The sequence below is a fragment of the Eptatretus burgeri genome, chromosome 13 (genome assembly GCF_056783735.1).
Source record: "Eptatretus burgeri isolate ZD-2024b chromosome 13, Ebu_testis_v1, whole genome shotgun sequence".
Lineage (NCBI taxonomy): Eukaryota > Metazoa > Chordata > Myxini > Myxiniformes > Myxinidae > Eptatretus > Eptatretus burgeri.
This window is the reverse complement of record NC_140973.1, coordinates 34363512-34387511: the sequence shown is the minus strand read 5'-3', so window position 1 is coordinate 34387511 and position 24000 is coordinate 34363512. Positions and strand designations below refer to the sequence as shown.

Sequence of the window (24000 nt, the reverse complement as noted above, 5' to 3'; positions counted from 1 at the left end):
ATGTGATACCGGTCGTCCGTCCGACTCTGTCTGTCTGTCTGTCCGTCCGTCCATTCCTGTCCGCACTCTAATTCCCAAAGTTTTCAACTTTCACGTTTTATATTTGGTACATAGGTACAGACTGTGGAGACCGTGTGTCGCGACATATGTTCGTCATCTAAAGTGGTTGCCATGGCAACCAGGATGCTGTTTTCCATGTAGTAGCACAATTCTGTATATACCTTTTTGTTTTATTCTTCTTCAAATCCTCAAGTCCCATCCCCCACTCTAAGTCTGCAACCCCCTCTCAACTCCAAGTACTCAACCACCCCCCCCCAAACCAAAATAATTTTTCTCTCCTCTATGCCTCCTCCCCCCAACCACAACTCCCCCCAACCTCTAACCACAACTCTGAGCTCCCCTGCCCCTTTTTTCTTAACAACATTCCTGTTACTGTTCATTAAGAACAATGTTAAAAGTAAATATAAAAACGTTTAATTCACAATCTCGTGTGATTCGTCATCTCTCGGTTCTTCAGTAAAAATAGCAGATAAGCAAGCTAAATGGCAAAAAAAAACATATATGGTCATTAGTAATGGAAGGAATAATATACAAGCAGAACTCCTCGGAAAAAGACCTTTATCATGATATGGGTTTATGGCCCCTGGTTGAGCAGCTGAAGAGAAAATCGTCAGAAAGCCAAAGAATAAAACAAACAGAATAAGCTTATTATTTACATAGATTGTTCATTAAATTTTATTAAGGGGGTATAAATAAAGAAAGCATTCTGCATACAAATAAAATCACGCACAGAAGACCATTGGGATATTGAGGACAATGAAATTCAGCTCATTGTTCTTCTTCTTCTTCTTTCGGCTACTCCCGTTCGGGGTCGCCACAGCGGATCATCCATATGATCTGCATAGTGATTTGGCACATGTTTTACGCCGGATGCCCTTCCTGACGCAACCCTGGTCGCCTCTTGCAACACAGGGATCTGGTACACCTATTTTAACCAGGGTATACACCGGGCCCAGTACACTGGTACTCATTTCGCCGACCTCGGAAGGATGACAGGCTGAGTCAACCCCCTGGTGTATTAATTCAGTGGCCCAACGGGGCTTGAACTCAGGACCTTTTGGATCCCAAGCCACTGCCCTAACCACTGCGCCAACACCAGGCTCACCAGGAAATTCAGCTCATTGTTAAGGAGTCAAATTACTAATTGTTGCAAACAATTCACTATGCTTTGTTTTTTTTTCTCTTAACATGACTTTTCTCCCCTCTTTAGTTTCACAAAATACAAGAACAATGCATTATTAGAAGTATAAGTTAACGGAAAACAATGCATTAATTAAGACTTTCAAAAAAAACCCTCCAAGCTGAGGCATATTTTTGGGGGATTTGTGTTTGTTTGAATCCTACTTGAAATTGGATGGAATGTTGTGAATGTAATTATAGTGCATTGTGCTTCTGTGAACAGCAGCAGAGCAGTGTGTGCATTCCGATAACAAACATTGCAGTCACATGCACTTCCGTCATTTAGTGAGCTTGCACCTCAAACAGATAGCTCATCTGTCCCAGGAACTGACAGCCTCCTTCAATGCATCATTCAGTTGATTAGGTGTTCATGTAGCTGGTGACAAAATGCTAAATAATGAGATTTGTGGACAAAATAAATCACTGTTTGCACATAATAAACTGGATACTTTTGTTTGCTTGTCGTACAGTATGAAAAATGCTTAAAATCAGGAGCAGAAATAAATGCTCCTTGCTGTTAAGTAGTCTGCCAGCTTCCTCCTCAAGTTGCTTTCTATTTTGCTTCCTGTGTTATTTTGCTTCTTCAAGTTGCTTGTCAAAAGTCTTAAACCAATGATATACAATTGCTGGGAATTGTAAAATGAATGTGAATGAATGAGCTAACATTTTTTTTGACAAATCCTTGCATATTAATCCTGTGAAGTAGGAGGGTGATTGTATTGAAAGCAACGTTTTTACTGTCTGTCCGTCAGTCCCACCTGTGGTTTTTCAGACTTTTTTCCCCATACCCTTTAACATATTCAACTGAAACTTGGTACATGGCTTTATTTTGATAAGTTACAGAAAAAAGTTTAAATTTCAGTTATGATGTACATTTGTTTGTCTGTCTAATTGAAGACCTGGAGGGAAGACCTGGAGGGTCCATTTGTTTGTCTGTCTAATTATGATGTCATACATTATGTGGTGTGGCAGCCATGTTGGAAAAACAGAAAACTTTGGACCTCTGAATCTCTGAAACTGCACCAAAGAAAAAATTGAAACTTGGCACAAGGCAAGTACTCCTCCTCAGGAATGTGTGATTTTTTTGATATCATCATAGGTGCCTTTGTTATGATGTCATAATTGCAAATGTAGAACACCACATCTGAGCAGTATGAAAATTTTTGAGGTTCATATAGGGATAAAATGGTGCACAGAAAAAAATTTGATGATGTCATTGGTCACGTGATTTGGCAGCCATATTGTTTTGTTTTTCAACCTTCAAAAATCTTCTCTGAAGTGGCTGAACAGATCGAGGCGAAACTTTGCACATATGACCACCTATCCATGAGGAACTAAAATTTACACATATGATGTCACAGGTCACATGGTTTGGCAACCATACTGGATTTACCCTAAAACCTATAAAAAAAATCTTCTACAGAACGGCTGAACAAATCGAGGGGAACTTCACACAAATGTTCCCCAAGCCATTGGTGTACAAGTTTTTAAGGAATAATTGATGGATCACACAGTTTGGCAGCAATATTGGATTGAAGAAAAATATTAAATAATGTTTTCTCTGGAACTACTTAATCAATCGATGTGAAACTACACATTTATGATCTAGTAGTGATGGGGAATATGTTTTTCTTTTTTTTAGCAGCGCCTCGCGTAGCGAACGCTGCTCATAGAGCTCGGCGTTGTTGTTCTTCTTCTTCTTGTTCTTGCTCTTCTTCTTCTTGTGAAGACAAAACCTTAATCTCTAGGACTCGGCTCTTGTATATACAAGATCCGGATCTCCTTAAATACTGAGCACATGTACACATCCTCACATAGACGGTGCCTTTTGAGAGCATCTATCATGAACTTTTAAATATATTCGGACATTTGCTTTCAAGTTTCGAAAAGTTCACGTTACTATTTAAAGATTATTCCATTTATCGTATTGTAATTTCGTAAATACATTATTTATTTCATAAATACACGAAATATCGTAAATATGTAAATACATTATGACGGGTTTCGCTATTGGCTTAATCAAGGCCCGTGACAAAATATCGGAAGTTGTTGTTGGTTTTTTTTTTTTTTAGCCGACAAAACCTTTAGGACGCTGCTCCTGGACACATTTGTCCTTATTTTGTATCTACTGTCGAGGCTCATATGGGAGCGAACACACAGAACATACAACAAAGGGAGCAGAAGACGAGAAGGGCAGGAGAGGGCATGACAAAACAGTGTGGAACAGAGACATGAGATCTTTGGAAGGGAAATGGATAGGGTGGGGTACACAGGGTAAGCATGATGGACACTAGGGACTTTCAGGTTTAAATTTTAACTTGATGGGAAGCATGGTCTGGCAGGCATAATTATTTTATATTTTTATATGGGTTCTTTTTGGGTTTTTTTTTTAATAAGGCTCACTTGACTGTGCCTGGATGGGTTTGAGGGTAGAGGGAGTCGCAGCTGAAATGCTAATCCTATCCAGGTTCTTCCTGATGACTTCATCTTTGCTTTTTGCTTGTTTGGGTTCCTTCTGATTAGTTAAATGCAGGACTGTACCGATTTGGTCTTCCATTTGATTTGAATTGAATTTATTTTAATCCCATTCTAAATTCCCATTTTAATCTCATTGTCCATGGTACAGTGAAGCTTGTGGCAAGGCAGTTGTCCTGAAACAGCTTGCCTTTGCCTCATGGAAGGCTAATCCAACTGAAGGCAATCTCAGTTCCTTCCACAAAGCTCAAACAAGTAAGGGTCTACTGTTAAGAGAGCCAGAAAACAACATCTTTCTAATCTCAAGTCTGAACACACAAACCCATCTCCCTCCAAATCCTGGTGGTGTTTAGTTAAGTCTGTTTCTGGTGTAGGTTCCCCTCCCTTACCTCAAATGGACACACAGCTAACACAGCATGTGAAAAGGCTGAATGCCTAAACACCGTGTTTGCTTTTAAATCTTGTGTCCCAAAGCCATCACTTTCTGTAACCACCTTACCCAGTCACATCCAGCTGTTTCTGGACTCTGTGTACTTTTCTCCTGACAAGGTGGAGAGTTTGTTGTCAAACCTCGACTCAAATTTGGAACCGGTCCAGATGGCATCAGCCCACATGTCCTAAAAACCTGCTCTGCTGCTCTTGCTCACCCTCTCTCTGTTATATTCACTCTCTCATTTGCACAAGGTATTCTGCCATCTGCTTGGAAATCAGCAAACATTACCGCTCTGCATAAAAAATGTGCAAAAACAGATCCCTGCAACTACAAACCAATCAGCCTTCTCCCAATCATCTACAAAGTTATAGATCCATCATCGCTTCAGACATTAAATCGCACATATGATGTCATTGGTTAAATCATTCCCCTTCTCCAATGGCTTGATTTCTGATCATCAATTTGGATTCAGACCAGGTCACTCTACCCTGGATATGCTGCTTCTGCTCTCCCAACAATGGATGTAGATCCCCAATGCCAGACATGAAATCAGAGCCTTCGCCCTAGATGTATCCCGTGCCTTCGATACAGTCTGGCACCCTGCCCTGCTCACCAAACTCTCTTCCTATGTTATCCAAGGACATCTCCACTCATGGCTCACAGACTTCCTCTCCTGGCGCAGTCAACGTGTGGCCCTAAATGGAGTTTTCTCATCCCCTCTTCCTGTCCAGGCTGGAGTTCCTCAAGGCAGTGTTCTGGGCCCTGTTCTTTTTACCAGTCAATGTTTTTCATCAATGATCATCAATTTTACCAGTTTTCATCAATGATCTCTCTGACTCTCTTGAAAATCCTCTTCATCTGTATGCTGATGACTCCACCCTCTGCCGTACCACCTGTCATCCCTCAGATCGGCAAGCAGCAGCCTTTTCACTCTCTGCAGATCTGGATAAAATAACAAGCTGGTCAAACATGTGGAACATGTCTTTTAACCCTGACAAATCTCACATTCTCACTATGTGTCTCTGAAAGGACCATCTGGAAAACCACCCCATCTACTTTCTCAACAATCCTCTTGAAGAAGTCCTTTCATTCAAGCTTCTGGGTCTCACTATCTACCATGATCTTTCCAGGGAAAAACACATTTCCAAGCTGGCCTCCAAAGCCAGTCGCCGACTGGGCATCCTCTGTCGTGCATAGTCCTTCCTTGGCACACCTGAGCTCCTGACCACATTCAAAGCTTTTGGCTACAGCCTGATGGAGTACTGCTCTCCACCTTGGGCTGGTGCTCCTGCCTCTCACCTTGCTTAGCTTCACACTGTGGAAACCAAGGCTTTTAGGATAAATGCTACCTCTCGCGATGAGGCTGAGTCTTTGGGTCTAAAAAATATTACCGTATTCTTCTGTGTGCATGTATGATTGGGACAAGATTCCGTACATGTTGCCAATTTCAGAGCCAAAGTACTACTAAACTGCAGGTTTGGGTTCCACTTCATGTTCCACATATAAATTTCAATTAAAATCAAGTTGTTCCTCCTTCATATACTGTACGGATGTCTGGAGACAGACAGACAGACCGGTCAAGTGAACCAATTGCTTAACTCTGCTTGCGTGTGGTAATTTTTTAAAACTTCAGTCATAAGTATAATTATTTTATTTCAACTGTTGCAATAAACGAATAGTTCTTGCACTTAAGCCGTTTTTAACATCTTCATATGTGTGTTTGTACAACTGAGATAATTTTACGGGGAGAAAAAAAAAAACTTTAAAAATAATGTATTCTGGTTTATAAAAATGAAATTTTCAGCTCAGATACATGAAAGCATAAAATCAACTGTTTCTGGTGTTGATGCCTCAAAGAAGACACATCTAACTAAAACCCACGATTATCACAGTGCTGAACAAGGAATACCCCATAGGTCAATGCAATCAACTAGTGTGGCCTTTTCTTTGAGCAGTGAACCACAGTGATGAGAAAAGCAAACAGGAAAGCTGTCCTAATGAGAGATCGTTAAAACCAAGGAGGAAGAAACTTGCTTAGGCATTTCTCTCCTGTCATTGCCGTGTTGGTTCACAAAACCAAAGTACTTTCTAAATTAAAAACTTTTCAGAACTATTGCGATCTCGCCAAATTTGCCATTGCAGAAATGCCAGCAAATGTAGACATTTTAATTAGTGGCATTCATTAAAGCACTTCCAGAAGTAAAATAAAATTGTTAAGCTACGTCTTAATGCTCAAAAAATGTCAGTCTCAGACAGTGATTTTACAGTTGTGTGCAGAAAGCCCCAATGTGTGTTCTTCAACCAGCAAGTTGGGTTGCCTGTAGATTATTGTGCCTTCAAAGTGTCTGCTCAACAAAATATTCACAGGAATTCCACAGTTAATGATCTTATATTCAATTTTGGAATTTTGGGTTACCTTGTAGTATCAATATACGAATTCAAAGCCTTCACTCCCTTCCATGATCGTTAAGCAAGCAGGTTCGTTGCTGCAATTCTTCTTATTTGACTCATGGTTACAAACAGTGTGAGATATATATATATATATATATATATATATATATATATATATATATATATATATATATATATATATATATATATATATATATATATATATATATATATATATATATATATATATATATATATATATATATATATATATATATACAGTAGACAAGTTGTAAGTCGGCAGCGTCAAAAAGTCCCGAATTTATCTCATGTTAAATCCCTTTGAATAAAGGGTCATCCCTCTCTCTGTAAGTCGTCATCTCTAAGTTGTCACTTCGTCTAAGTCGTCAGATGTTGTCCATTCCCACGTAAAGGAAACTCAAGTAAATTACCACTCCTAACTCGTCACACGGAACTGCTGCCTCATGAGAAGCCCGATTTCATGGAATCGTGATGCTCGCTCATTGGTGTACACCGCCAGTGATAGGCTATTTATAACTGCATACACACGTTGATCGCACTGCAGGCAGGACAATGGCGACGAAGCGTAAGCTTGCAACTAAAACCTACCAAGAAAAATACGACATTATCCAGTTTTGCGAGGCAAATCCACTGATGAAGAAAACAGACATAGCTGAGAAGTTGGACATCAAACGGCAGACATTGAACGATATCTTGAAGAATAAGGGCAAGATATTTGGACAAGTGGAGAAGATCGTGAGGCCGGTGGGAAGTGTAAAATGCGTGAAATGTGTGTCCTTTGAAGATGTCGATGACGCGCTCATCATCTGGTTTCGGCAAATGTCGGCTCAGCCAAATATTCGGTTTCGGCCGATTCAGCCGATTCGGCCAAATATTCGGCCGATACTGTCTTTCGGTGGAGGATTGCCCAGCCAACATCATGGAATACAATGACCGGTTTGAAACCTTTATCATGCACCAGATGCCCAATAGTTTGAGGCGGTCAAACATAACTGATTACTTCACGAAGAAGTAAAGGATCGATCGAGCTTAGTGTTGAAGTCCGATCATGGTTTTATATTGGCCTGTTTTGTACATTACCGCACTCACTTACACGTAGGCATTGAGTGGTAATCATCACCACGATGACTGTGTGTCATGTAATTTGTCACCATACCATCACCGATGGTATATGAGTTGTCTTACAGAGTTGTTCATTATCTTTACTTTTGATAAACTGATTCATGAATTCCATCTTTGCTTGATCACTTTCCAACTCAGCAACTCACCCCCACCTATGCTCCGGGATTGTGTTTTCCTTTTGGTACAATAGCCGGCTCTCACACATATGTGTCCAGGCCACGCGCGACTTCATCCTTCACCCCACAGTCATCATGAATGTTCGCATACGCGTAAGTCGTCACATTTCTAAGTCGTCACTTTTTTCTCGGTCCCGATGGTGACGACTTACGCCTAGCCTACTGTATGTATGTATGTATATATATATATATATATATATATATATATATATATATATATATATATATATATATATATATATATATATCTCAAAACATTTAGAGTGTGATGAGCACTCCACTGATCCCCATTGGACACAGTCCACAACAAAGCATCGCCTTCAACACAGAGGCTTCGGCCCAGCGATTGTCAAAGATTATAGTCGTCGTCGTCATCCGGAACCACTGATCCAGATTCCGGGCTTATTTGCCCTCAGGTAAGTATACCGATAAATATCCAACCAATGATAATCGCATTCATCATTAATACATCAGACGCACCTCCTGACTGGTGTGGTGAGCATCGATATGGATCATGTCTCGCACAGTAAAACCGCACAATCCGCACAGAACAACCATCCGTCTGCCACCCAGACAATTATTCCTGCTAATGCAAGCCATTCAACCAGAAAGCACGTGATGTGATCGGTGGGGAAATCGAAACATGTGGAGTATGACGAGCACTCTACCGATCCCCATTGGACACAGTCCACACCAAAGTGTCGCCTCCAAAACAGAGGCCTCGGTGACTGTCAAACAGACAAAGATTATATGGTCATCATCAGATAAACATCAAACAGAACCAGTGATCCGGATTTCAGGCTTGTTTGCCCTCATCAGGATGGCATACTGATAAATATCTAACCAATGATGACCACATTCGTCATTTATACATCAAACTGTGTCCAATGGGGCTCAGCGGAGTGCTCGTCACACTACTTATGTTTCGATTTTCCCACCGATCACATCATGAGACATAATTCACGGCGATGCTCACCATAATAGTCAGGAGGTGCGTTTGATGTATAAACGATGAATGTGGTCATTATTGGTTAGATATTTATCAGTATGCCATCCTGATGAGAGCAAATATGCCCAAAATCCGGATTGTGGTTCCGTTTGATGTTTAGCTGATGATGACCATATAATCTTTATCTGTTTGACAGTCACCGGGCCAAGGTCTCTGTGTTGGAGGCGACGCTTTGGTGTGGACTGTGTCCAATGGGGATCGGTGGAGTGATCGTCACACTCCACATGTTTCGATTTACCTTCAAAAAAAAAAATATATATATATATATACATATATACATATACATGTTGTTCGTCTTTCGGCTGCTCCCGTTAGGGGTCACCACAGCCGATCATCCGTTATGATCCGCATGCCGATTTGGCATAGGTTTTACACCGGATGCCCTTCCTGACGCAACCCTCGTCGCCTCTTACGACACAGGGATAAGGATTGGGTTTCGCCATGATTCCGGGCTGCCTTACACCCTCTCATAGCGTGGCCCAGCACAGAGCACCCGTCTCCTCAAGCGATTCTCCAACCCAAGCCTCCAAGTAGCCGGATTACAGGCGCACGCCACTATGCCCGGTATATACATATAGACGTACATCATACATGCTGCATAACCCTGAGCTGATCTTAAGGCCCGGTCACACCTTGACGTTTTAGCCAACGTATGCCGATTTTTGATTTTTTTTTTCTAAAACGCTGGCACACGTTGAATACGTTATGGGTAAGTTTTGATAACATTGAGAGCATGCTGAAAAACACTGCCATACGTCATTGTACGCTGGCTTTAAACGCTGTACTTTTTGGTTGTCCTCAAATTTTTTCATGCTTGAAATTTCACGACGTATGCCGGCGTATGACTCACACGTTCCGCTACGCTGGCCACAAGTTGTATGCACGGTCTGTGATCGTTGACAGACGTCAACACATGCTACTTGTAAGTTAATCATAAGTTGAGACACGCCGAGGTAATGTTTAGCGTACCCGAAACTTATTTCTAACCTATGATTAACGTGTTGTTGGCACGTTACGCGATTGTTGCCACACATCGACAGACGTTACTTTTAAGTTACTCATAGGCTGAAAGACGTCGGTATAATGGATCGTCCTTGCGTCAGCGTCCACGGCCACGGCCAGGACACTTATTTGCAGCATTCTTCAAACTTTTCTTCGGCATGACGAGGATGTTCACACTTCGATGTCTAGCTTGGCTATGATTCCAATTGTCCATCGGCAGCGTCTATTTAAAATAGTCGAGTTTGAGCGTTTTAACACGTTCAGAAGAAACGCTTCAAATTTCAAAACCCCAGCGTCAATAAACAAAGGCGAGTGACAGCAATTTAAATCGTTCATTGTAAACAATGAAAATAGCTGAGTGGTACCGTTTAAAAGTCGTTGAGTGTAAAAAAAAAATCCAATTGTTGAGCGCAAGCGTCTACTTTCAATCGTGGAGATGCAGCCATTTAAATCGTTGAGTGGCAGCCTATGAATAGCAAACCCTCCGTCACCGGCAAAGATAAACTGCCGCACGATATGGATAAGTTAGGCTATCGTTGGGCATAGTTTGTGAACGCCGGCTTCAAGATAATTATTCGTTGGTATACCGTATCTATAAGTAATCAAAGCACTCTATGCACATTATTAGTTCATTGTGCATTTGTCCAACCCGTTATGAATAGACCTAAATCGTAAAAACAAGCAAGGCTCATTGTTGAAAAAGCCCCATAAAAAGTTAGCCGCGAAGAACTTCGAACAATGGTGAAAAGATGTCTCCTACCCGTGGACACGCGGACGCAAGGACGATCCATCATAACCCACACCCTCCCCCTCACACTCACCTACTACTGCCAACATGAACAAACTACTACTAATACTAATACTAATACTAATACTGTTACTGTTGACATGGACATCGACTCAAAAAGGACTCGAAAACACTGTTAGGTTCCCCTTTTATGAGCAGCATTTTTATATACCAATTCCCAAAACAGGTGGGAACACGTCTTTATATGGCAGTTGTAAGCTAGAAACACGTTCATTTATTTTTTTCTGTCGACCGGAAGACGTCATTGGAATACGTCTACATACGTCGATGTGTGTTGGGACTACGTAAAGAATTGGTTCAAAGCACATCAAACATAAGTTAGAAATAAGTTTCGCGTAAAAAAGACATTACCGCGACGTGTTTCGACTTATGAGTAGCTTATAAGTAGCCTTTGTGGACGTGTGTAAGCGTCCACATATCGTGTGCAAAACTTATCCCCATCGCATGCGGAACGTGTGTCATACGCCGAGTACGTCCAAAAATTTTGAACATGTTTAAAATTTCTTGACGTACTCTACTTACTACGACGTATGATAGCATACTTTAGCGTTCTACTCACGTATACCAAACTTACTCATACCGTATTTGACGTGCCCCAACGTTTTAGACACATTTTTCTTAGGTCGGCATACGCTGGCAAGATCGCCAAGGTGTGACCGCGATGTTGTCACTTCCATTTCTGCGGCAGTTATGATTCGAATCGTTGTGCGTCAGCCTTTTAATAGGCTATGTCACGACATCGTCGGCGATGCGTGCAACGCGCTGTGCCTAAGTTAGACTATCGTTGGGCATCGGTTGTGTAGGCCGACAACAGGTTCAGCATTCGTTGGTATAAGTTATCTATAACACAATGAAACGTTCTGTGTCCGTTACCAATGCGTTATACATAAGACCAAGTCACTATGAATACGTCCGAATCTTTAAAAAAAAACATCAAAAGTTCAACGTCAGCCAGCGTTTTACATACATTTTAATACGTTGCCATCGCTGGCTAAAACGTCAAGGTGTGACCGGGCCTTTAGATTGAAGCCTCGCTCAACTCACGTGGTCAGCTGATGAGGTGCCAATAAACCATAACGTGTTGTAACCTCACAATGTTGTCAACACAATAAAATCAACCGAAAAATGACTAATGTTAATCAGTTCAAAAGTTTTTGTTGGTTAAATATCACCCCACATATTTGACAATGTTTCCAATAGGATCATTTATCTATTTCTCACTAAACTGTCGTCATTGTTGAGTTGGCCTCTCAATGGTGGATCTATCCTACGACAAGCATTTATCGAACAAGCAAGCATCACTAATCAAACCATTGATAGCCATATGATCTTTGTATTGCAGATAATGAAAACTGTAATGAGAGTAAAATTAATGACAACATTCACCATGTTGAGAAACTTCCAGTTGTGAAAATGGTGATTGTGATGTTATTTAGCTATGGTTATAAATAGAGTGATGATGAACGAAAGGTGGACATCAGGATTCAAACGCCGCTGATATCCGATGTTCAACAGCTGGTTTATTATGATGCTAATGATAATGATCTCTATGATGATACATCTTCATTAGGATAAAACTTTCATGTTTTAATAATATTAATAACAGCATGGGAATTGATGAAGGAGGTTAGCATTCCATCTGACAAAAATGCTTGCAGTTTATATTTCGATTCACCGAAATAGTTTCGTTGTTAATAATTAAGAAGGATAAGAATTATTTTGTAGAGTTGACAGACAGTTGCTCTTCAGGGCATTTTAAATCCAAACTCCATTTATGATCTGTAGTTCTTTCTTTCTTTAAGCCTGGTGTGTTGGCGCAGTGGTTAGGGCAGCGGCTTGGGATCCAAAACGTCCTGAGTTCAAGCCCCGTTGGGCCACTGAATTAATACACCAGGGGGTTGACTCAGCCTGTCATCCTTCCGAGGTCGGCGAAATGAGTACCAGTGTACTGGGCCGGTGTATACCCCGGTTAAAATAGGTGTACCATATCCCTGTGTCGTAAGAGGCGACCAGGGTTGTGTCAGGAAGGGCATCCGGCGTAAAACATGTGCCAAATCACTATGCGGATCATACGGATGATCCGCTGTGGCGACCCCTAACGGGAGCAGCCGAAAGAAGAAGAAGAAGAGTTCTTTCTTTCTTTAAATATATATGTACACTGTCGATGCTCAGAGGAGAGCTTGGTGTTCTTTTCATCCTTTTCTCTTAAAGGTGATACTTTAACACACAGCTACAGAAATTACCATTTGCCATATATTTTGGAACTCTTTAAAAGAAAGCTACCTATCTGGAGGTCTTTAAATGATCATATCATTTTCATAGCATGTATGATCTATTTGAAACAATTAATCTCAACATCGGTGATTATTTTTAAAACCATATTTTGGTCAAGGGTGCAATAAATGTAGCAGGCTTTTAGAGTCTGTAATTTAGTTCATTAAAACCCAGGAAAGTTATTAGCAGTTTGGATATACAGTAACATCCGCAGGGATTCCATATTAAAGTGGTCTTCACAAAGGTCTTGAACAAGGTGCACGTCATCACAATATCTCGTGGTATTTTTGTATACATGGTCGGGGCTCTTGGATGAACAAGTACACAGAACGGATCAGGACGTAAAAGACAAAAACAGGATGCAAACATGGACACAAAACATGATGCAAAAAGAACAGTAGAGGGAGGGAGGAAACACCAGCAACAGAGTTGAAGACCAACAGAGAGGAAGACTTAGTCAAACAATGGTGGGAGATAATTGGAGGCAGGAGAGGATGCATGGGGTGGACAAGATGGATATAGAAGGAAACTCTCAGGAGGGAAAACTGGAAATTTGGAAGGAGGAGGGATTTGGGTGGGGTTGGCGAGGGTGGTTAATGAGGGGAGAAAATATCATGGTTTTGGATTGGAGACGATATGAGATGAGATGGTGGTGAACAGCTGTTTTGAAGACTTGAAGGGAAGAATGACATTGAAGAGCATGTGGAAGTTGGTTCCACAGGTGTGGATAAAGAGGGACAAATGAGTGGAGGTGAGCAGTGATCCTGGATCGAGGTAGTTTAACCAGAAGGGGGTTGTTGGTGGTCCGTGTGTACCATGCAGAAACATAAGGAGGGGGGTCTTGGGGGGGGGCACAAAACACGGCAAGAGCAGAGGGTGCAAGACCAGAAAGGAAGCGGTAGAAGACAGAGACACTACCAACCTGTCTGCAATGGCGAAGTGATGGGATCATCGACTCAGCTTCATCGCAGGAGATTCCAATCATTTTTTTTAAATCAAGTTTATACCATACAGTATTAAAATGTAAACCACCGTTTGAATTTTCAAAAAGGTCATTGTTTCTAAACATAATTAAGGCATGTTTAATTTGAGTTAAAACTATAATTAAGTACCAGCGACATTCAATGGACTGGCGTCATGTGTGGACCAGACCAGGGTGGGTACAGAAAGGATATCCATTCCCTGAAGGTCATTAATGAACCAACTGAGTGTTTTCTATGTTGAAAAACGAGCAGGTATCATAATGGGTTAGCCTGTTTATGTTCCTTTCTGAACCCCTGGCTCACCATACTAGCAGAAAACTAAGATTCAAATCCCCTATACCATATGCGTTTCTACATGATCTAATAATGTTCTCTGCCTCCTCCTCTTCCCTTTATTCCCTTCCTGCCTCTTCTGCCCTGCCTTGACCACAATACTCCTTCATCTCCCTCTGTTCTCAGTCAACTCCCTCCACTCTCTAACTACCCTCACCTGTCCCTCCTCACACAATCCTCTCATCTCACTCATGGTCTACCTCTTTTCCTCCTATCTTGCTCCCTCAACCTATCCGCTCTTGCCATTCTCTCGTCCTCCATTTCACACCAAGTGTCCAGCCAATCTCAGCCAGCATTTCACCAATCTCCCCCTCAAACTCATCTGCACACAAATCTCCTCTCTCAGTTCATCCATCCTCTTTCTATCCCCCCTCTTCACTCCCGCAATCCTCCTCCTTGTGATTAATATAAAAGTACCCTGATGTGTTTTCCAGAAGCTTATCATCAAAATGCTTGTCGTTAGATTTAAACCCATAAAATTTGAGATTTCAATTCCATGTTCTAACCACCCTCAGTCACAGAATTGATGACACACCAAAATTCAATTTGAATTTGAATCAAATCTCCAAAACCATATTCAATAATAAATTACTGATCAAACAAAGTAACAAACACCAACATAATTGGAAATATTTCAACAGTTTCTGGTACACCAAGCAGCATTTTAAGAAGGAATGCCTTGTAACCACAAACACAGGCAACTGTGTGTATTTTTCAGGCAATTCGGGAGCCGTACGCAAACGTTTCAGGGCTATCAGGAGCCTTACAATGTTTAAAACATCATCTGCAATGAAAAGCAACAACCGGTTCCTGTTGGACATCCACCCGCAGTTACTTGGAGTTACTAGACTTAGTTAGTGAGTTACAAGACCAGTAAGCTACTTACTGGATTGATAAGCCACTTTGTATCCTTTCAGGATGCCGTTGGGATGCCTCGGAGGTTTCCACTGCAGCAACACTGATGTGAGGTTGTGATTCACTACCCGGAGGTATTTCACAGGCCCAGGTGCTGAAAAAGAGACATACTGCATTTACCCTACAAAGTAAGAGAAGACACAAATAAAGTATCTTTGGACAGAGGTATCTCTGCCTCAACAAAAAACAAGTACCATTCTTTTGCGATGGAATAATAGGATGAGTGAAATGAAGAAGGAAACTAAGGTGGATAAGGTGTTTGAGTTTGAACGTTTCCATAAAATGGGTCTTTTTAAACAAGTGCGCTGCAGTATAAGGCAGGGAGATAAATGCATTTACTTATAGAACGATTCATAGAAGAGATTATGGGAATGACATGATGGCCTTGAGGTATGCACACTTGCTTCTGAACTTTCTAACCTGTGTTTGAATCCTGACCCAGCTGTCAACCATCATCCCGATGTTTCACAGGCAGGGTGATTCGTCATTGGGTGTGCCGTCCCTCGGATGGATGTTAAATGGGTGCCCTGTCTACCAGCATTAATTGTTGGATGTTAAAGATCCCATGGTGTCCTTCACAAAGAGTAGGAAAGCTATTGCCAGCACCCTGAAAAAATTACAAATTCCCAACCTTCAGAGGGAATTGCATCAGTGGCACCGCCGCACCCTCAGCCAATTATGCTACCCTGTAGCCTTGTGCTGCATGTGAAAGAATTAAATGAAGAAGAAGAAGCTGAAGAGTTTGAACTTCGACAATTGATCGGCAGAAACTGCCAATGTGAATCGCAATACTTACGGCCTTCTGGCATATGAATGATGATGGGGGGGTCACTTGGAGGGCCTTCCCCCTTTCCATTCACCACCCGGATATCCATTTTGTATGTGCTGAAAGGCTTTAGGCCAGGCAAAATCCCAGACGTCTGCGTTGGCGGAAATTTGAACACTTCCTTTTTTACGTGTCGCCGCTGTCGACCTGAATTTTCCCTCGTTTTCTGGTAGGACACCTGGAGGCAACAAATGGTAGATTAGATGAGAAATGACACCCACTTGAACAGCCTGTCTAATAGCTGTAGAAAAGGCAATGGCTTCTGAAAGGCCCTTGACAAGAATATACTTTTGCAGGAAACAACCGGCACAAATATGGAGGAATTGCTTAACAATCTTGCGACACATAAATGCAATTATCTTTTTGTCAATATTTCAGACATTTCGAAGCATTACTGCAACACAAAATATGCAAATTCCTGATGAATGCACAAGTTGGGCATGCAAAACCGAGTGATTTATTTATTTTTAATTACATGGGGGGATGAAAGTGATGGGGCCAGGATAGTGCAGAGGGAGCATATTTGCCTTTGAGTTGTGTTGTCTTGGCTCGATTCCTGACCCAATCATAAACTGTCATCTTTGGTGCTTCGTGGACAGAGCAATGTATCAATCAGTGTCCCATCTTTTAGAAGGACATGAAGCCTTGCGTCTACTCTGTGAGATTTTCTGGAGGCTGTTAATTATTCCACAATATATTTTGCAAAGAGTAGGCTGTTGCGGTGGCAGCACCCCGATCCATTTTCAAAAGTCCTTCACTATCCAATCATCTGTGACTTTGGTGTGATCACTAAAGTCACATGAAAGTGTTATCACCAAGATCCACATTCGTCAACCAGTGCAGCAACATATGTACAGCAACAATAGGACTTGATGACTGAATTGGAACACTCAGTTCTCAAGGGTGAAAAGTCAAAGCTGATGCAAAACTAATACCTCTCACAGTCTTCAGATACAGGTTTCTTAGTCAATGTATGGTTCTACCAAAAACACAACTTTCAAGGTAAAGTTTCAAAATCCTGTTATAACTGGAACGTTTTAAAAAAAAAATTCATATGAAGATTAAAGCTCAACAATTTAATGTTTTTAAGATCGCAAACAAGTAAATTATAGTTCTTCTCATATACACACTGGAATGACATCACGTCTTTTTTCACATTCACATATGGTCTCAGATCGTGGAAAAGCTAGGACGAAGAACAGACAAAGGGAACAGCAGGAGAAAGGGGAAATGCAAATAGCAGGGTAGAGGGAGAAGGTATACAGAGATGGACAAACCAGGGATGCAGGTAATGATGAGGGTTATGGGAGAATGCAAGGGGTGGACAAGGTGGATACATCAGCAAAATCTTGGGAGGGGTAGGGGTGGCTTAACAAGTGCAGAAAAAATCATGGCTTTGGATGGAGGGTGACCTGAGATGGACGTGAACAACTGTCTTGAAGACCTGGAGGGAGGAATGAGATTGAAGAGAGTATGAAAAGTGTTTCTACAGGTGGGAAAAGAGAGGAATAAATGAGTGGAGGTGAGTAGTGGTTTGAGATTTAGGCAGTTTCACTCTGAGGGAGTTGCTGGTGGACTGTCTGTCCTGCAGATACTTGGGGGGGACAGAGTTTCCACGGCATCAAGCTGAGCAAGGTGTGAGGCAGTGGAGCCAGCCCAAAGGGGAGAGCAGTACTCCATCAAGCTGCAGTTGAAAACCATGGAGGTGTATAGGAGTTCAGGTGTGCCTATGAAGGACTTTGCATGATGGAGGATGCCCAGTCGCCATCTGGCTTTGGAGGAGGCCAACTTTGAAATGTGGCTTGTTCAAGAGAGAACATGGCTGAGAGTGAGACTCAAGAGTTTGAGTGACTGAACCTCTTTGCGATGGTTTTTGAGAAACAGGATTTCTCAGGATTGCATGACATGTTCCAAGTGTTTGACAGACATGTATAAATGCACACAGCACAGACATGTATCGAGTCTTCTTGCAATACACAGACTATATTTTTCAGCAATAATGCACAATCTCCACCCACCCAGAGGCCAGGTACTCTGCTCGATTGAACAGAATTTGCATACTGGGTCACTGAATTGATTCACCAATCAAAACCTGTCTTTATTTGGATTTCGCAAGTATCGTGCTATGCAAGACATCTTCCTTGCTTGTTTGTCCAAACAGAATGTAAATATGTCTATTAATTACATTCTATTAAAATGATAATGGTCATGATAATGATCATAACACATAACGACAATGACAATGGTACATAATGATTATGATAATAATGATGATAATTATAATCAAACAAAATTAAAATGTTACAAAATGATAATGATCATAATAATAATATGATAATTGTCCATAATGATAATAATGATAATTATAATGGAACATAATGAACGTCTATAAAATCCATCCTGTTTGAACGTGAATTGGACCATGAGTATGTCGATAAATGATGTACTATTAGACCGTGATTATGTCCATTAATTATGTATTATTGAAATGTACCTTTTCTACCTTTTAAACCCCTTTCTACTCTTCAGACCCCTTAGATCCTATTGAGAACTTTTTAAAACCATATGACCCTTTAAACTCTGTTAGACCCTTTCGCTATTCAGACCTTCACAGCATTTAATATCCTTTCAACAATTTTGACCCCCTATTTGACATTTTAAGACCCTTTAGACAAGTTAGTCCTCAAATTACACCCTTTAGACCCCTTAAGACCTTTTAAGACACTTTAGATCTTTTGACCTATTTAAACCTTCTGACTTTTTCACAACTTCAGACCATTTCAGACCTTCCTTCCCCCCTTTTCAACCCTTTGCCCTTTAGACCATTTAGACCTTTCATTTGCAACTATTGACCTTTCGTTTCATAAATCCTTCCATTTATTTGACACACAAAATGTACCACACAAAACAAGTCCGACCAAGGGTCTGCAATGTAGGATTGCTCTTTCTAGTTCTTGATTTTAAAGAAAAAATCATAAATAATCCTTTGGGGAAGTCAATAAAACCTTAAGAGTATTATTTTGAACTACAGACCAGTGTAACCTCCTGCACACCATCTGCAAGGCAATGGAATAAAGAATTTCTGCTGACCTTCAGTCTTATATTTCCTCCAACGCTGTAGTCACAGAATAAGTTTGGTTTCAATTCCAGCCACTCAATACACTATAGATGTGCTGTGAGTGTTTGCTTTAAGCAATGGATATCTACTCTGAACCTCAAGAAAGAGGTGAGGGCAATGTCATTGGACATGTCAGAAGTATTTAATACTGACATGCCACTCTACTCTCTAAAATATCCTCCAATAATCTCCTGCTTGAACGCCTGGTGGATTTATTTCATGTAAGAAAGTAGCACATTTCCCTGGGTGGCATTCTTTCTCATTTGGATGCTGGTGTCTCTCAGGGCAGTGAACTGGGTTTTCTTGTATTTCTAGTTTACATCAATAACAGGTATGCCTCTGTGGAAAATCCTTTATACAATTTTGCAGATTATTCACCATCGTGTTTTTGAGCCAATCTGGCCTCTAAGGTTGGGCCTTGCTTAGAACTTTGCACAAAGCAAAGTCCTTCCTTGGATGCTATCAGCTCCGACCAGTGTGCAATTACTTTTCCACAGTTTCATGTAGAATGATTCTGTTAAAGCATTATGGCCAGCACATTAAACTAAGTTTTGCATACATTTTGTATTCCTGATAACAATGGTTCACATGAGTCAAGTTTAATCCAAACACATTGATTCAAAATCCCACTGAAACCTCATTAAGAGCAATATGAGAAGACAACAATAACCACAAAAGTGCAAAAACATTGAAAACTAGAATGGCACTTGGTAGAGTGCAAACCTCTGCCACGCAATGTCAGATGCAGTAGATCACATCAGGCCCAATAAATTTTTGAAATATCATGCTATATATTGTTTTTGGCCTCATCTCTCAATGGTGAAGAATCACTTTGAAAATTATAAAATTCTCATATCTGGATCTGGATTCGGATCATCACCAAAATGGAATCAATTTGTCCTTGTCACACAACCAACCCATCCACCAAGTTATGTTTGAATCTGTCCACAACTTTTTCAGATATCATGCTAGATATAATTTTTGGCCCTCTCTCTCTCTCATTGGTGAAGAATCACTGAAAAATTGTAGTAGCCGAACCCGGATCTTCACCAAAATCTAATCAATTTTTCCTTGTCACACGTCCAACCTGCCCACCAAATTTCATCCAAATCCGTACACTACTTTTTGAGATATCCTGCATACAAAAAGACAAACAAAAAAAGAAAGATATGTCATGCATAGCACGAAACTTGCGAAATCCATAAAATTAATTTGATCTCAAAAATAATCGGTGGTTGAATTCAATGACCAAATATGCAACTCCTCTTCAAATTTCAAGTCAATCGGATGAAAATTGTCAATTTTAGAAAAATGGCCTATGTTGACCTTTTGGCTGATGTTGACCTCAAAAATAATTGGTGGTTGAATTAAGTTTCCTGACATGCAAATCCTCTTCAAATTTCAAATCAATGGGATGAAAATTGAGGATTTCAGAAATTCCACCTAAGTTGTTGACCTTTGGCCTATGTCGACCTTTTGGTCTAAATTGACCTCAAATATAATAAGTGGTTGAATTCAATGACCAAATATGTAACTCCTCTTCAAATTTCAAGTCGATCGGATGAAAATTGACAATTTTAGAAAGTCGACCGATGCAGACCTTTTGGCCTATGTTGACCTCAAAAATAATTGGTGGTTTAATTCAGTGACCTGATATGCAAATCCTCTTCAAATTTGTAATCAATCAGATGAAAATTGAGGATTTTAGAAATTTGAGAAATCTGTTGACCTTTGGCTGATGTTTAGCTTTTTGACCTCTTGACCTCAAAACAATAGGCTTGTTGCTTATGACGAACTCAACCATGTGGTAAAGTTTTGCGAAGGTCGGTTTAAAATTGTGACCTATCGGCGATAAACACACAAACCAACAGACAAGCAAACAGACAGACAGACAGAATAATGCATGCAACCAAGCAATATACTCGAAAAATCTTCAACTTTCACAAGGAACAAACAGACAGACAGACAGAGATGTAAACATAACCTCCTTCCACCTTCAGTGGCAGAGGTAATAAAATCCATGAGGTGTTAAACCCAAAAGGATTTGGCACAGATGGAGAGAATATGGTGAGGTAGAGTTGCCTGCCTACCAAGTATTCTTTCAGATGTCCACGTAGTTCATTCACAGGAACAGGAAGCCAATGCAGCATTACTTGAGTGCTGTTCTCCTCAGTGTGCCTGAACTCTTTGGGAAAACTCAATGGAACTGCAATGATAAAGGAAAAAAAGATTAACGATTCGCTAGGGCTTATCAGGCCTCCAATGGGATTAAATCAGTTTGGCCTTCCAATGCAGTGTTTGCCCTAAAGAATGGTTCATTCTATGAGGAAGATACACCACAAGAAAGTACATCCTTTTTCCACAGTCTATTTCCCTCCCGACTTGACAAAGCTGACCTCTTGCTCACAAACTTCAGTTAAAACGTCAGTTTTCTAATACAACTGGCTGAGCCTGCCATCAATTCATCTGTAAAATTTCCTGAAAAAACGCAGGCAGAATGCCAAGACGAGACAGGCACAGTGAGCAAAACCTGTCAGTAAGTGAAAAAGATTTTCTAAATGTCAGTGTGGATCGACTGAAATAAAGACGTGAGAGGCCAAGGGTTTCGCACTGAAAGAGAGTGCACTTCCACTGAAGAATATACCGCGACAAAGCTGCAGAGAAGCGACTCGTATGGAATCTCAGAAATAGTGCCAGCTACCATCATCAATCTCACATTGGGAGATGAAACAACATAATTCTCTCTTGTGACAGTGCCTATAGAAAGTGTACACCCCCTTTCAAATTTTTCACCTTTTGTTGCCATACAGACTGGAATTAAATTGCATCAAATCAGACTTTTTCCACCTTTATTTACACATCGTAACCCACAACTTCCAAGTGAAAAACAAATTCTACAAATTCCAGAAAATTAATTAAAAATACAAAACTAGTTGGATAAGTGTCTGAGTTGAGTGTGAGTTGGATAAGTGTTGACAATCTGAGTTGGATAAGTGTCCACCTCCCTCTTATAATAACAATTGTAAATTAGCTCAAGTGTAACCAATCACCTTCATAATCACACACCAAGTTAATTGGCCTCCACCTGTGTTAAATTGTAGTGATTCTGATTATTTCAAAATAAAATCAGCTGTTCCTGGAGGTTTATTCTATTGGGTAGGGCATTTCACAGCAAGGACTGAACCATGAGCATCAAGGAACTTTCAAAAGACTTCTGAGATAAAATTGTGGAAAGGGACAGACCAAAGGATGGGTAAAAAAATATTTCAAAGGCCTTGTATATCCCTTGGAGCACAGTCAAGACAATCATTAAGAAGTGGAAGGCGTTTGGTACCACCATGACCCTGCCGAGATCAGGGTGTCCCCCCAAAACTGGATGACCAAGCAACGAGACTGATCACAGAGAGGCCACCAAGAGGTCAATGGCAACGTTAAAAGAGCAACATGCCTTTTTGGCAAAGACTGGTCACTGTGTGCATGTGATAATATTCCAAGCACTCCACAAGTATCGCCTGTATGGTAGGGTGGAAAGAAGGAAACCATGACTCAAAAAAGCCTACCTTGAGTCCCGTTTTAGGTATGCAAAAAAAAATAAAACACTCTGAACATTCTGAAGCCATGTGGCAAAAAGTTTTGTGGTCTGATAAAACCAAGATGGAACTTTTTGGCCTAAATGCAAAATGTTACGTTTGGTGCAAACCCAATGCAGCACATCACCCAAAGAACACCATCCCGACTGTGAAGCATGGTGGTGGCAGCATCATGTTATGGGGATGTTTCTCATTAGCAGAGACTGGGACACTTGTCAGGATAGAAGGGAAAATGGATGGGACAAAATACAGAAACGTCCGAGAGGAAAACCTGCTGCTCTTGGCAAGAAAGCCGAAATTGGGATGGAAGTTCACCTTTCAGCACGACTACGACCCGAAGCAAATATACACTGGGGTGGCTGAGGAACAAAAGGATAAATGTCCTTGATTGGCCCAGTCAGAGTCCCAACCTAAATCCAATCAAAAATCTTTGTCATGACTTGAAGATTGCTGTCCATAAATGCTCTCGATGCAACTTGATTGAACTTGAACGGTTTTGTTCAGAAGAATGGGAAAATATTGCCCAATCAAGGTGTGCAGAGTTGGAAGAGACATATCCCAACAGACTCACAACTGAAATTGTTGTCAAAGGTGTTTCCACCAAGTATTAACTCAGGGGGGTGAACACTTATCCAACCAAGATATTCTAATTTTTTATATTAAATTAATTTTCTGAAATTTGTAGAATTTTTTTTTTCACTTGGAAGGTGTGGGTTACGATGTGTAAATAAAGGTGGAAAACATTTGATTCAATGCAATATGATTCCCGGCTACAAGGCAACAAAAAGTGAAAATCTTGAAAAAGGGTGTAGACTTTCGATAGACACTGTAAATTATGCTGTGGACTAGCTATTTCTGGAATAGGTGTGTGGAGAATACTCAGGTTGGCCGACTTGGCATTCTCATAATGATGTTGGTATCTCAACTTAAAATAATACATTTAACTGTCTTATCTGTTGTCTTCTAATGTCTTTGTACATTTCAATTTGTGCATGCTCCCACATGACCCTGAGACCATTGCATTTAAACAAAATTACCTTTTGTTGCAGGGGTATTTTGAAAAACATTGACAGTGAGGAAAATGCAGGATCATTAAATTATATCCATTAATATTGACTTTTGACAGGGTATTTGGTCTACTCTTGGCAACAAAGTATAGCTCTGAACTTGTTCGTAACACATTGTACAAAATTTGTTGATGTGAGACCAGATATTGTTCCTCTCTACATTTAACAGTCTTCTAGCTCAAAAGTTGTTGGCTGCC

The 24000-nt window shown here is 40.7% G+C and overlaps 1 protein-coding gene across 9 annotated transcripts in view; it reads right to left on the bottom strand.

Moving 5' to 3' along the window:
- The window catches only part of LOC147014221 (neuronal cell adhesion molecule-like), a 395545-nt gene that overhangs the window by 85327 nt on the left and 286218 nt on the right, over positions 1–24000 (bottom strand). For all 9 annotated transcript variants that reach the window (XM_085851995.1, XM_085851996.1, XM_085851991.1 and 6 more), the window contains 3 exons: positions 21237–21352; positions 15999–16206; positions 15174–15296 (listed from right to left, as the gene is read on the bottom strand). In XM_085851995.1, coding sequence (XP_085708121.1) covers positions 15174–15296; positions 15999–16206; positions 21237–21352 — 447 coding nt within the window. The remainder of the gene's footprint in view (positions 1–15173; positions 15297–15998; positions 16207–21236; positions 21353–24000) is intronic.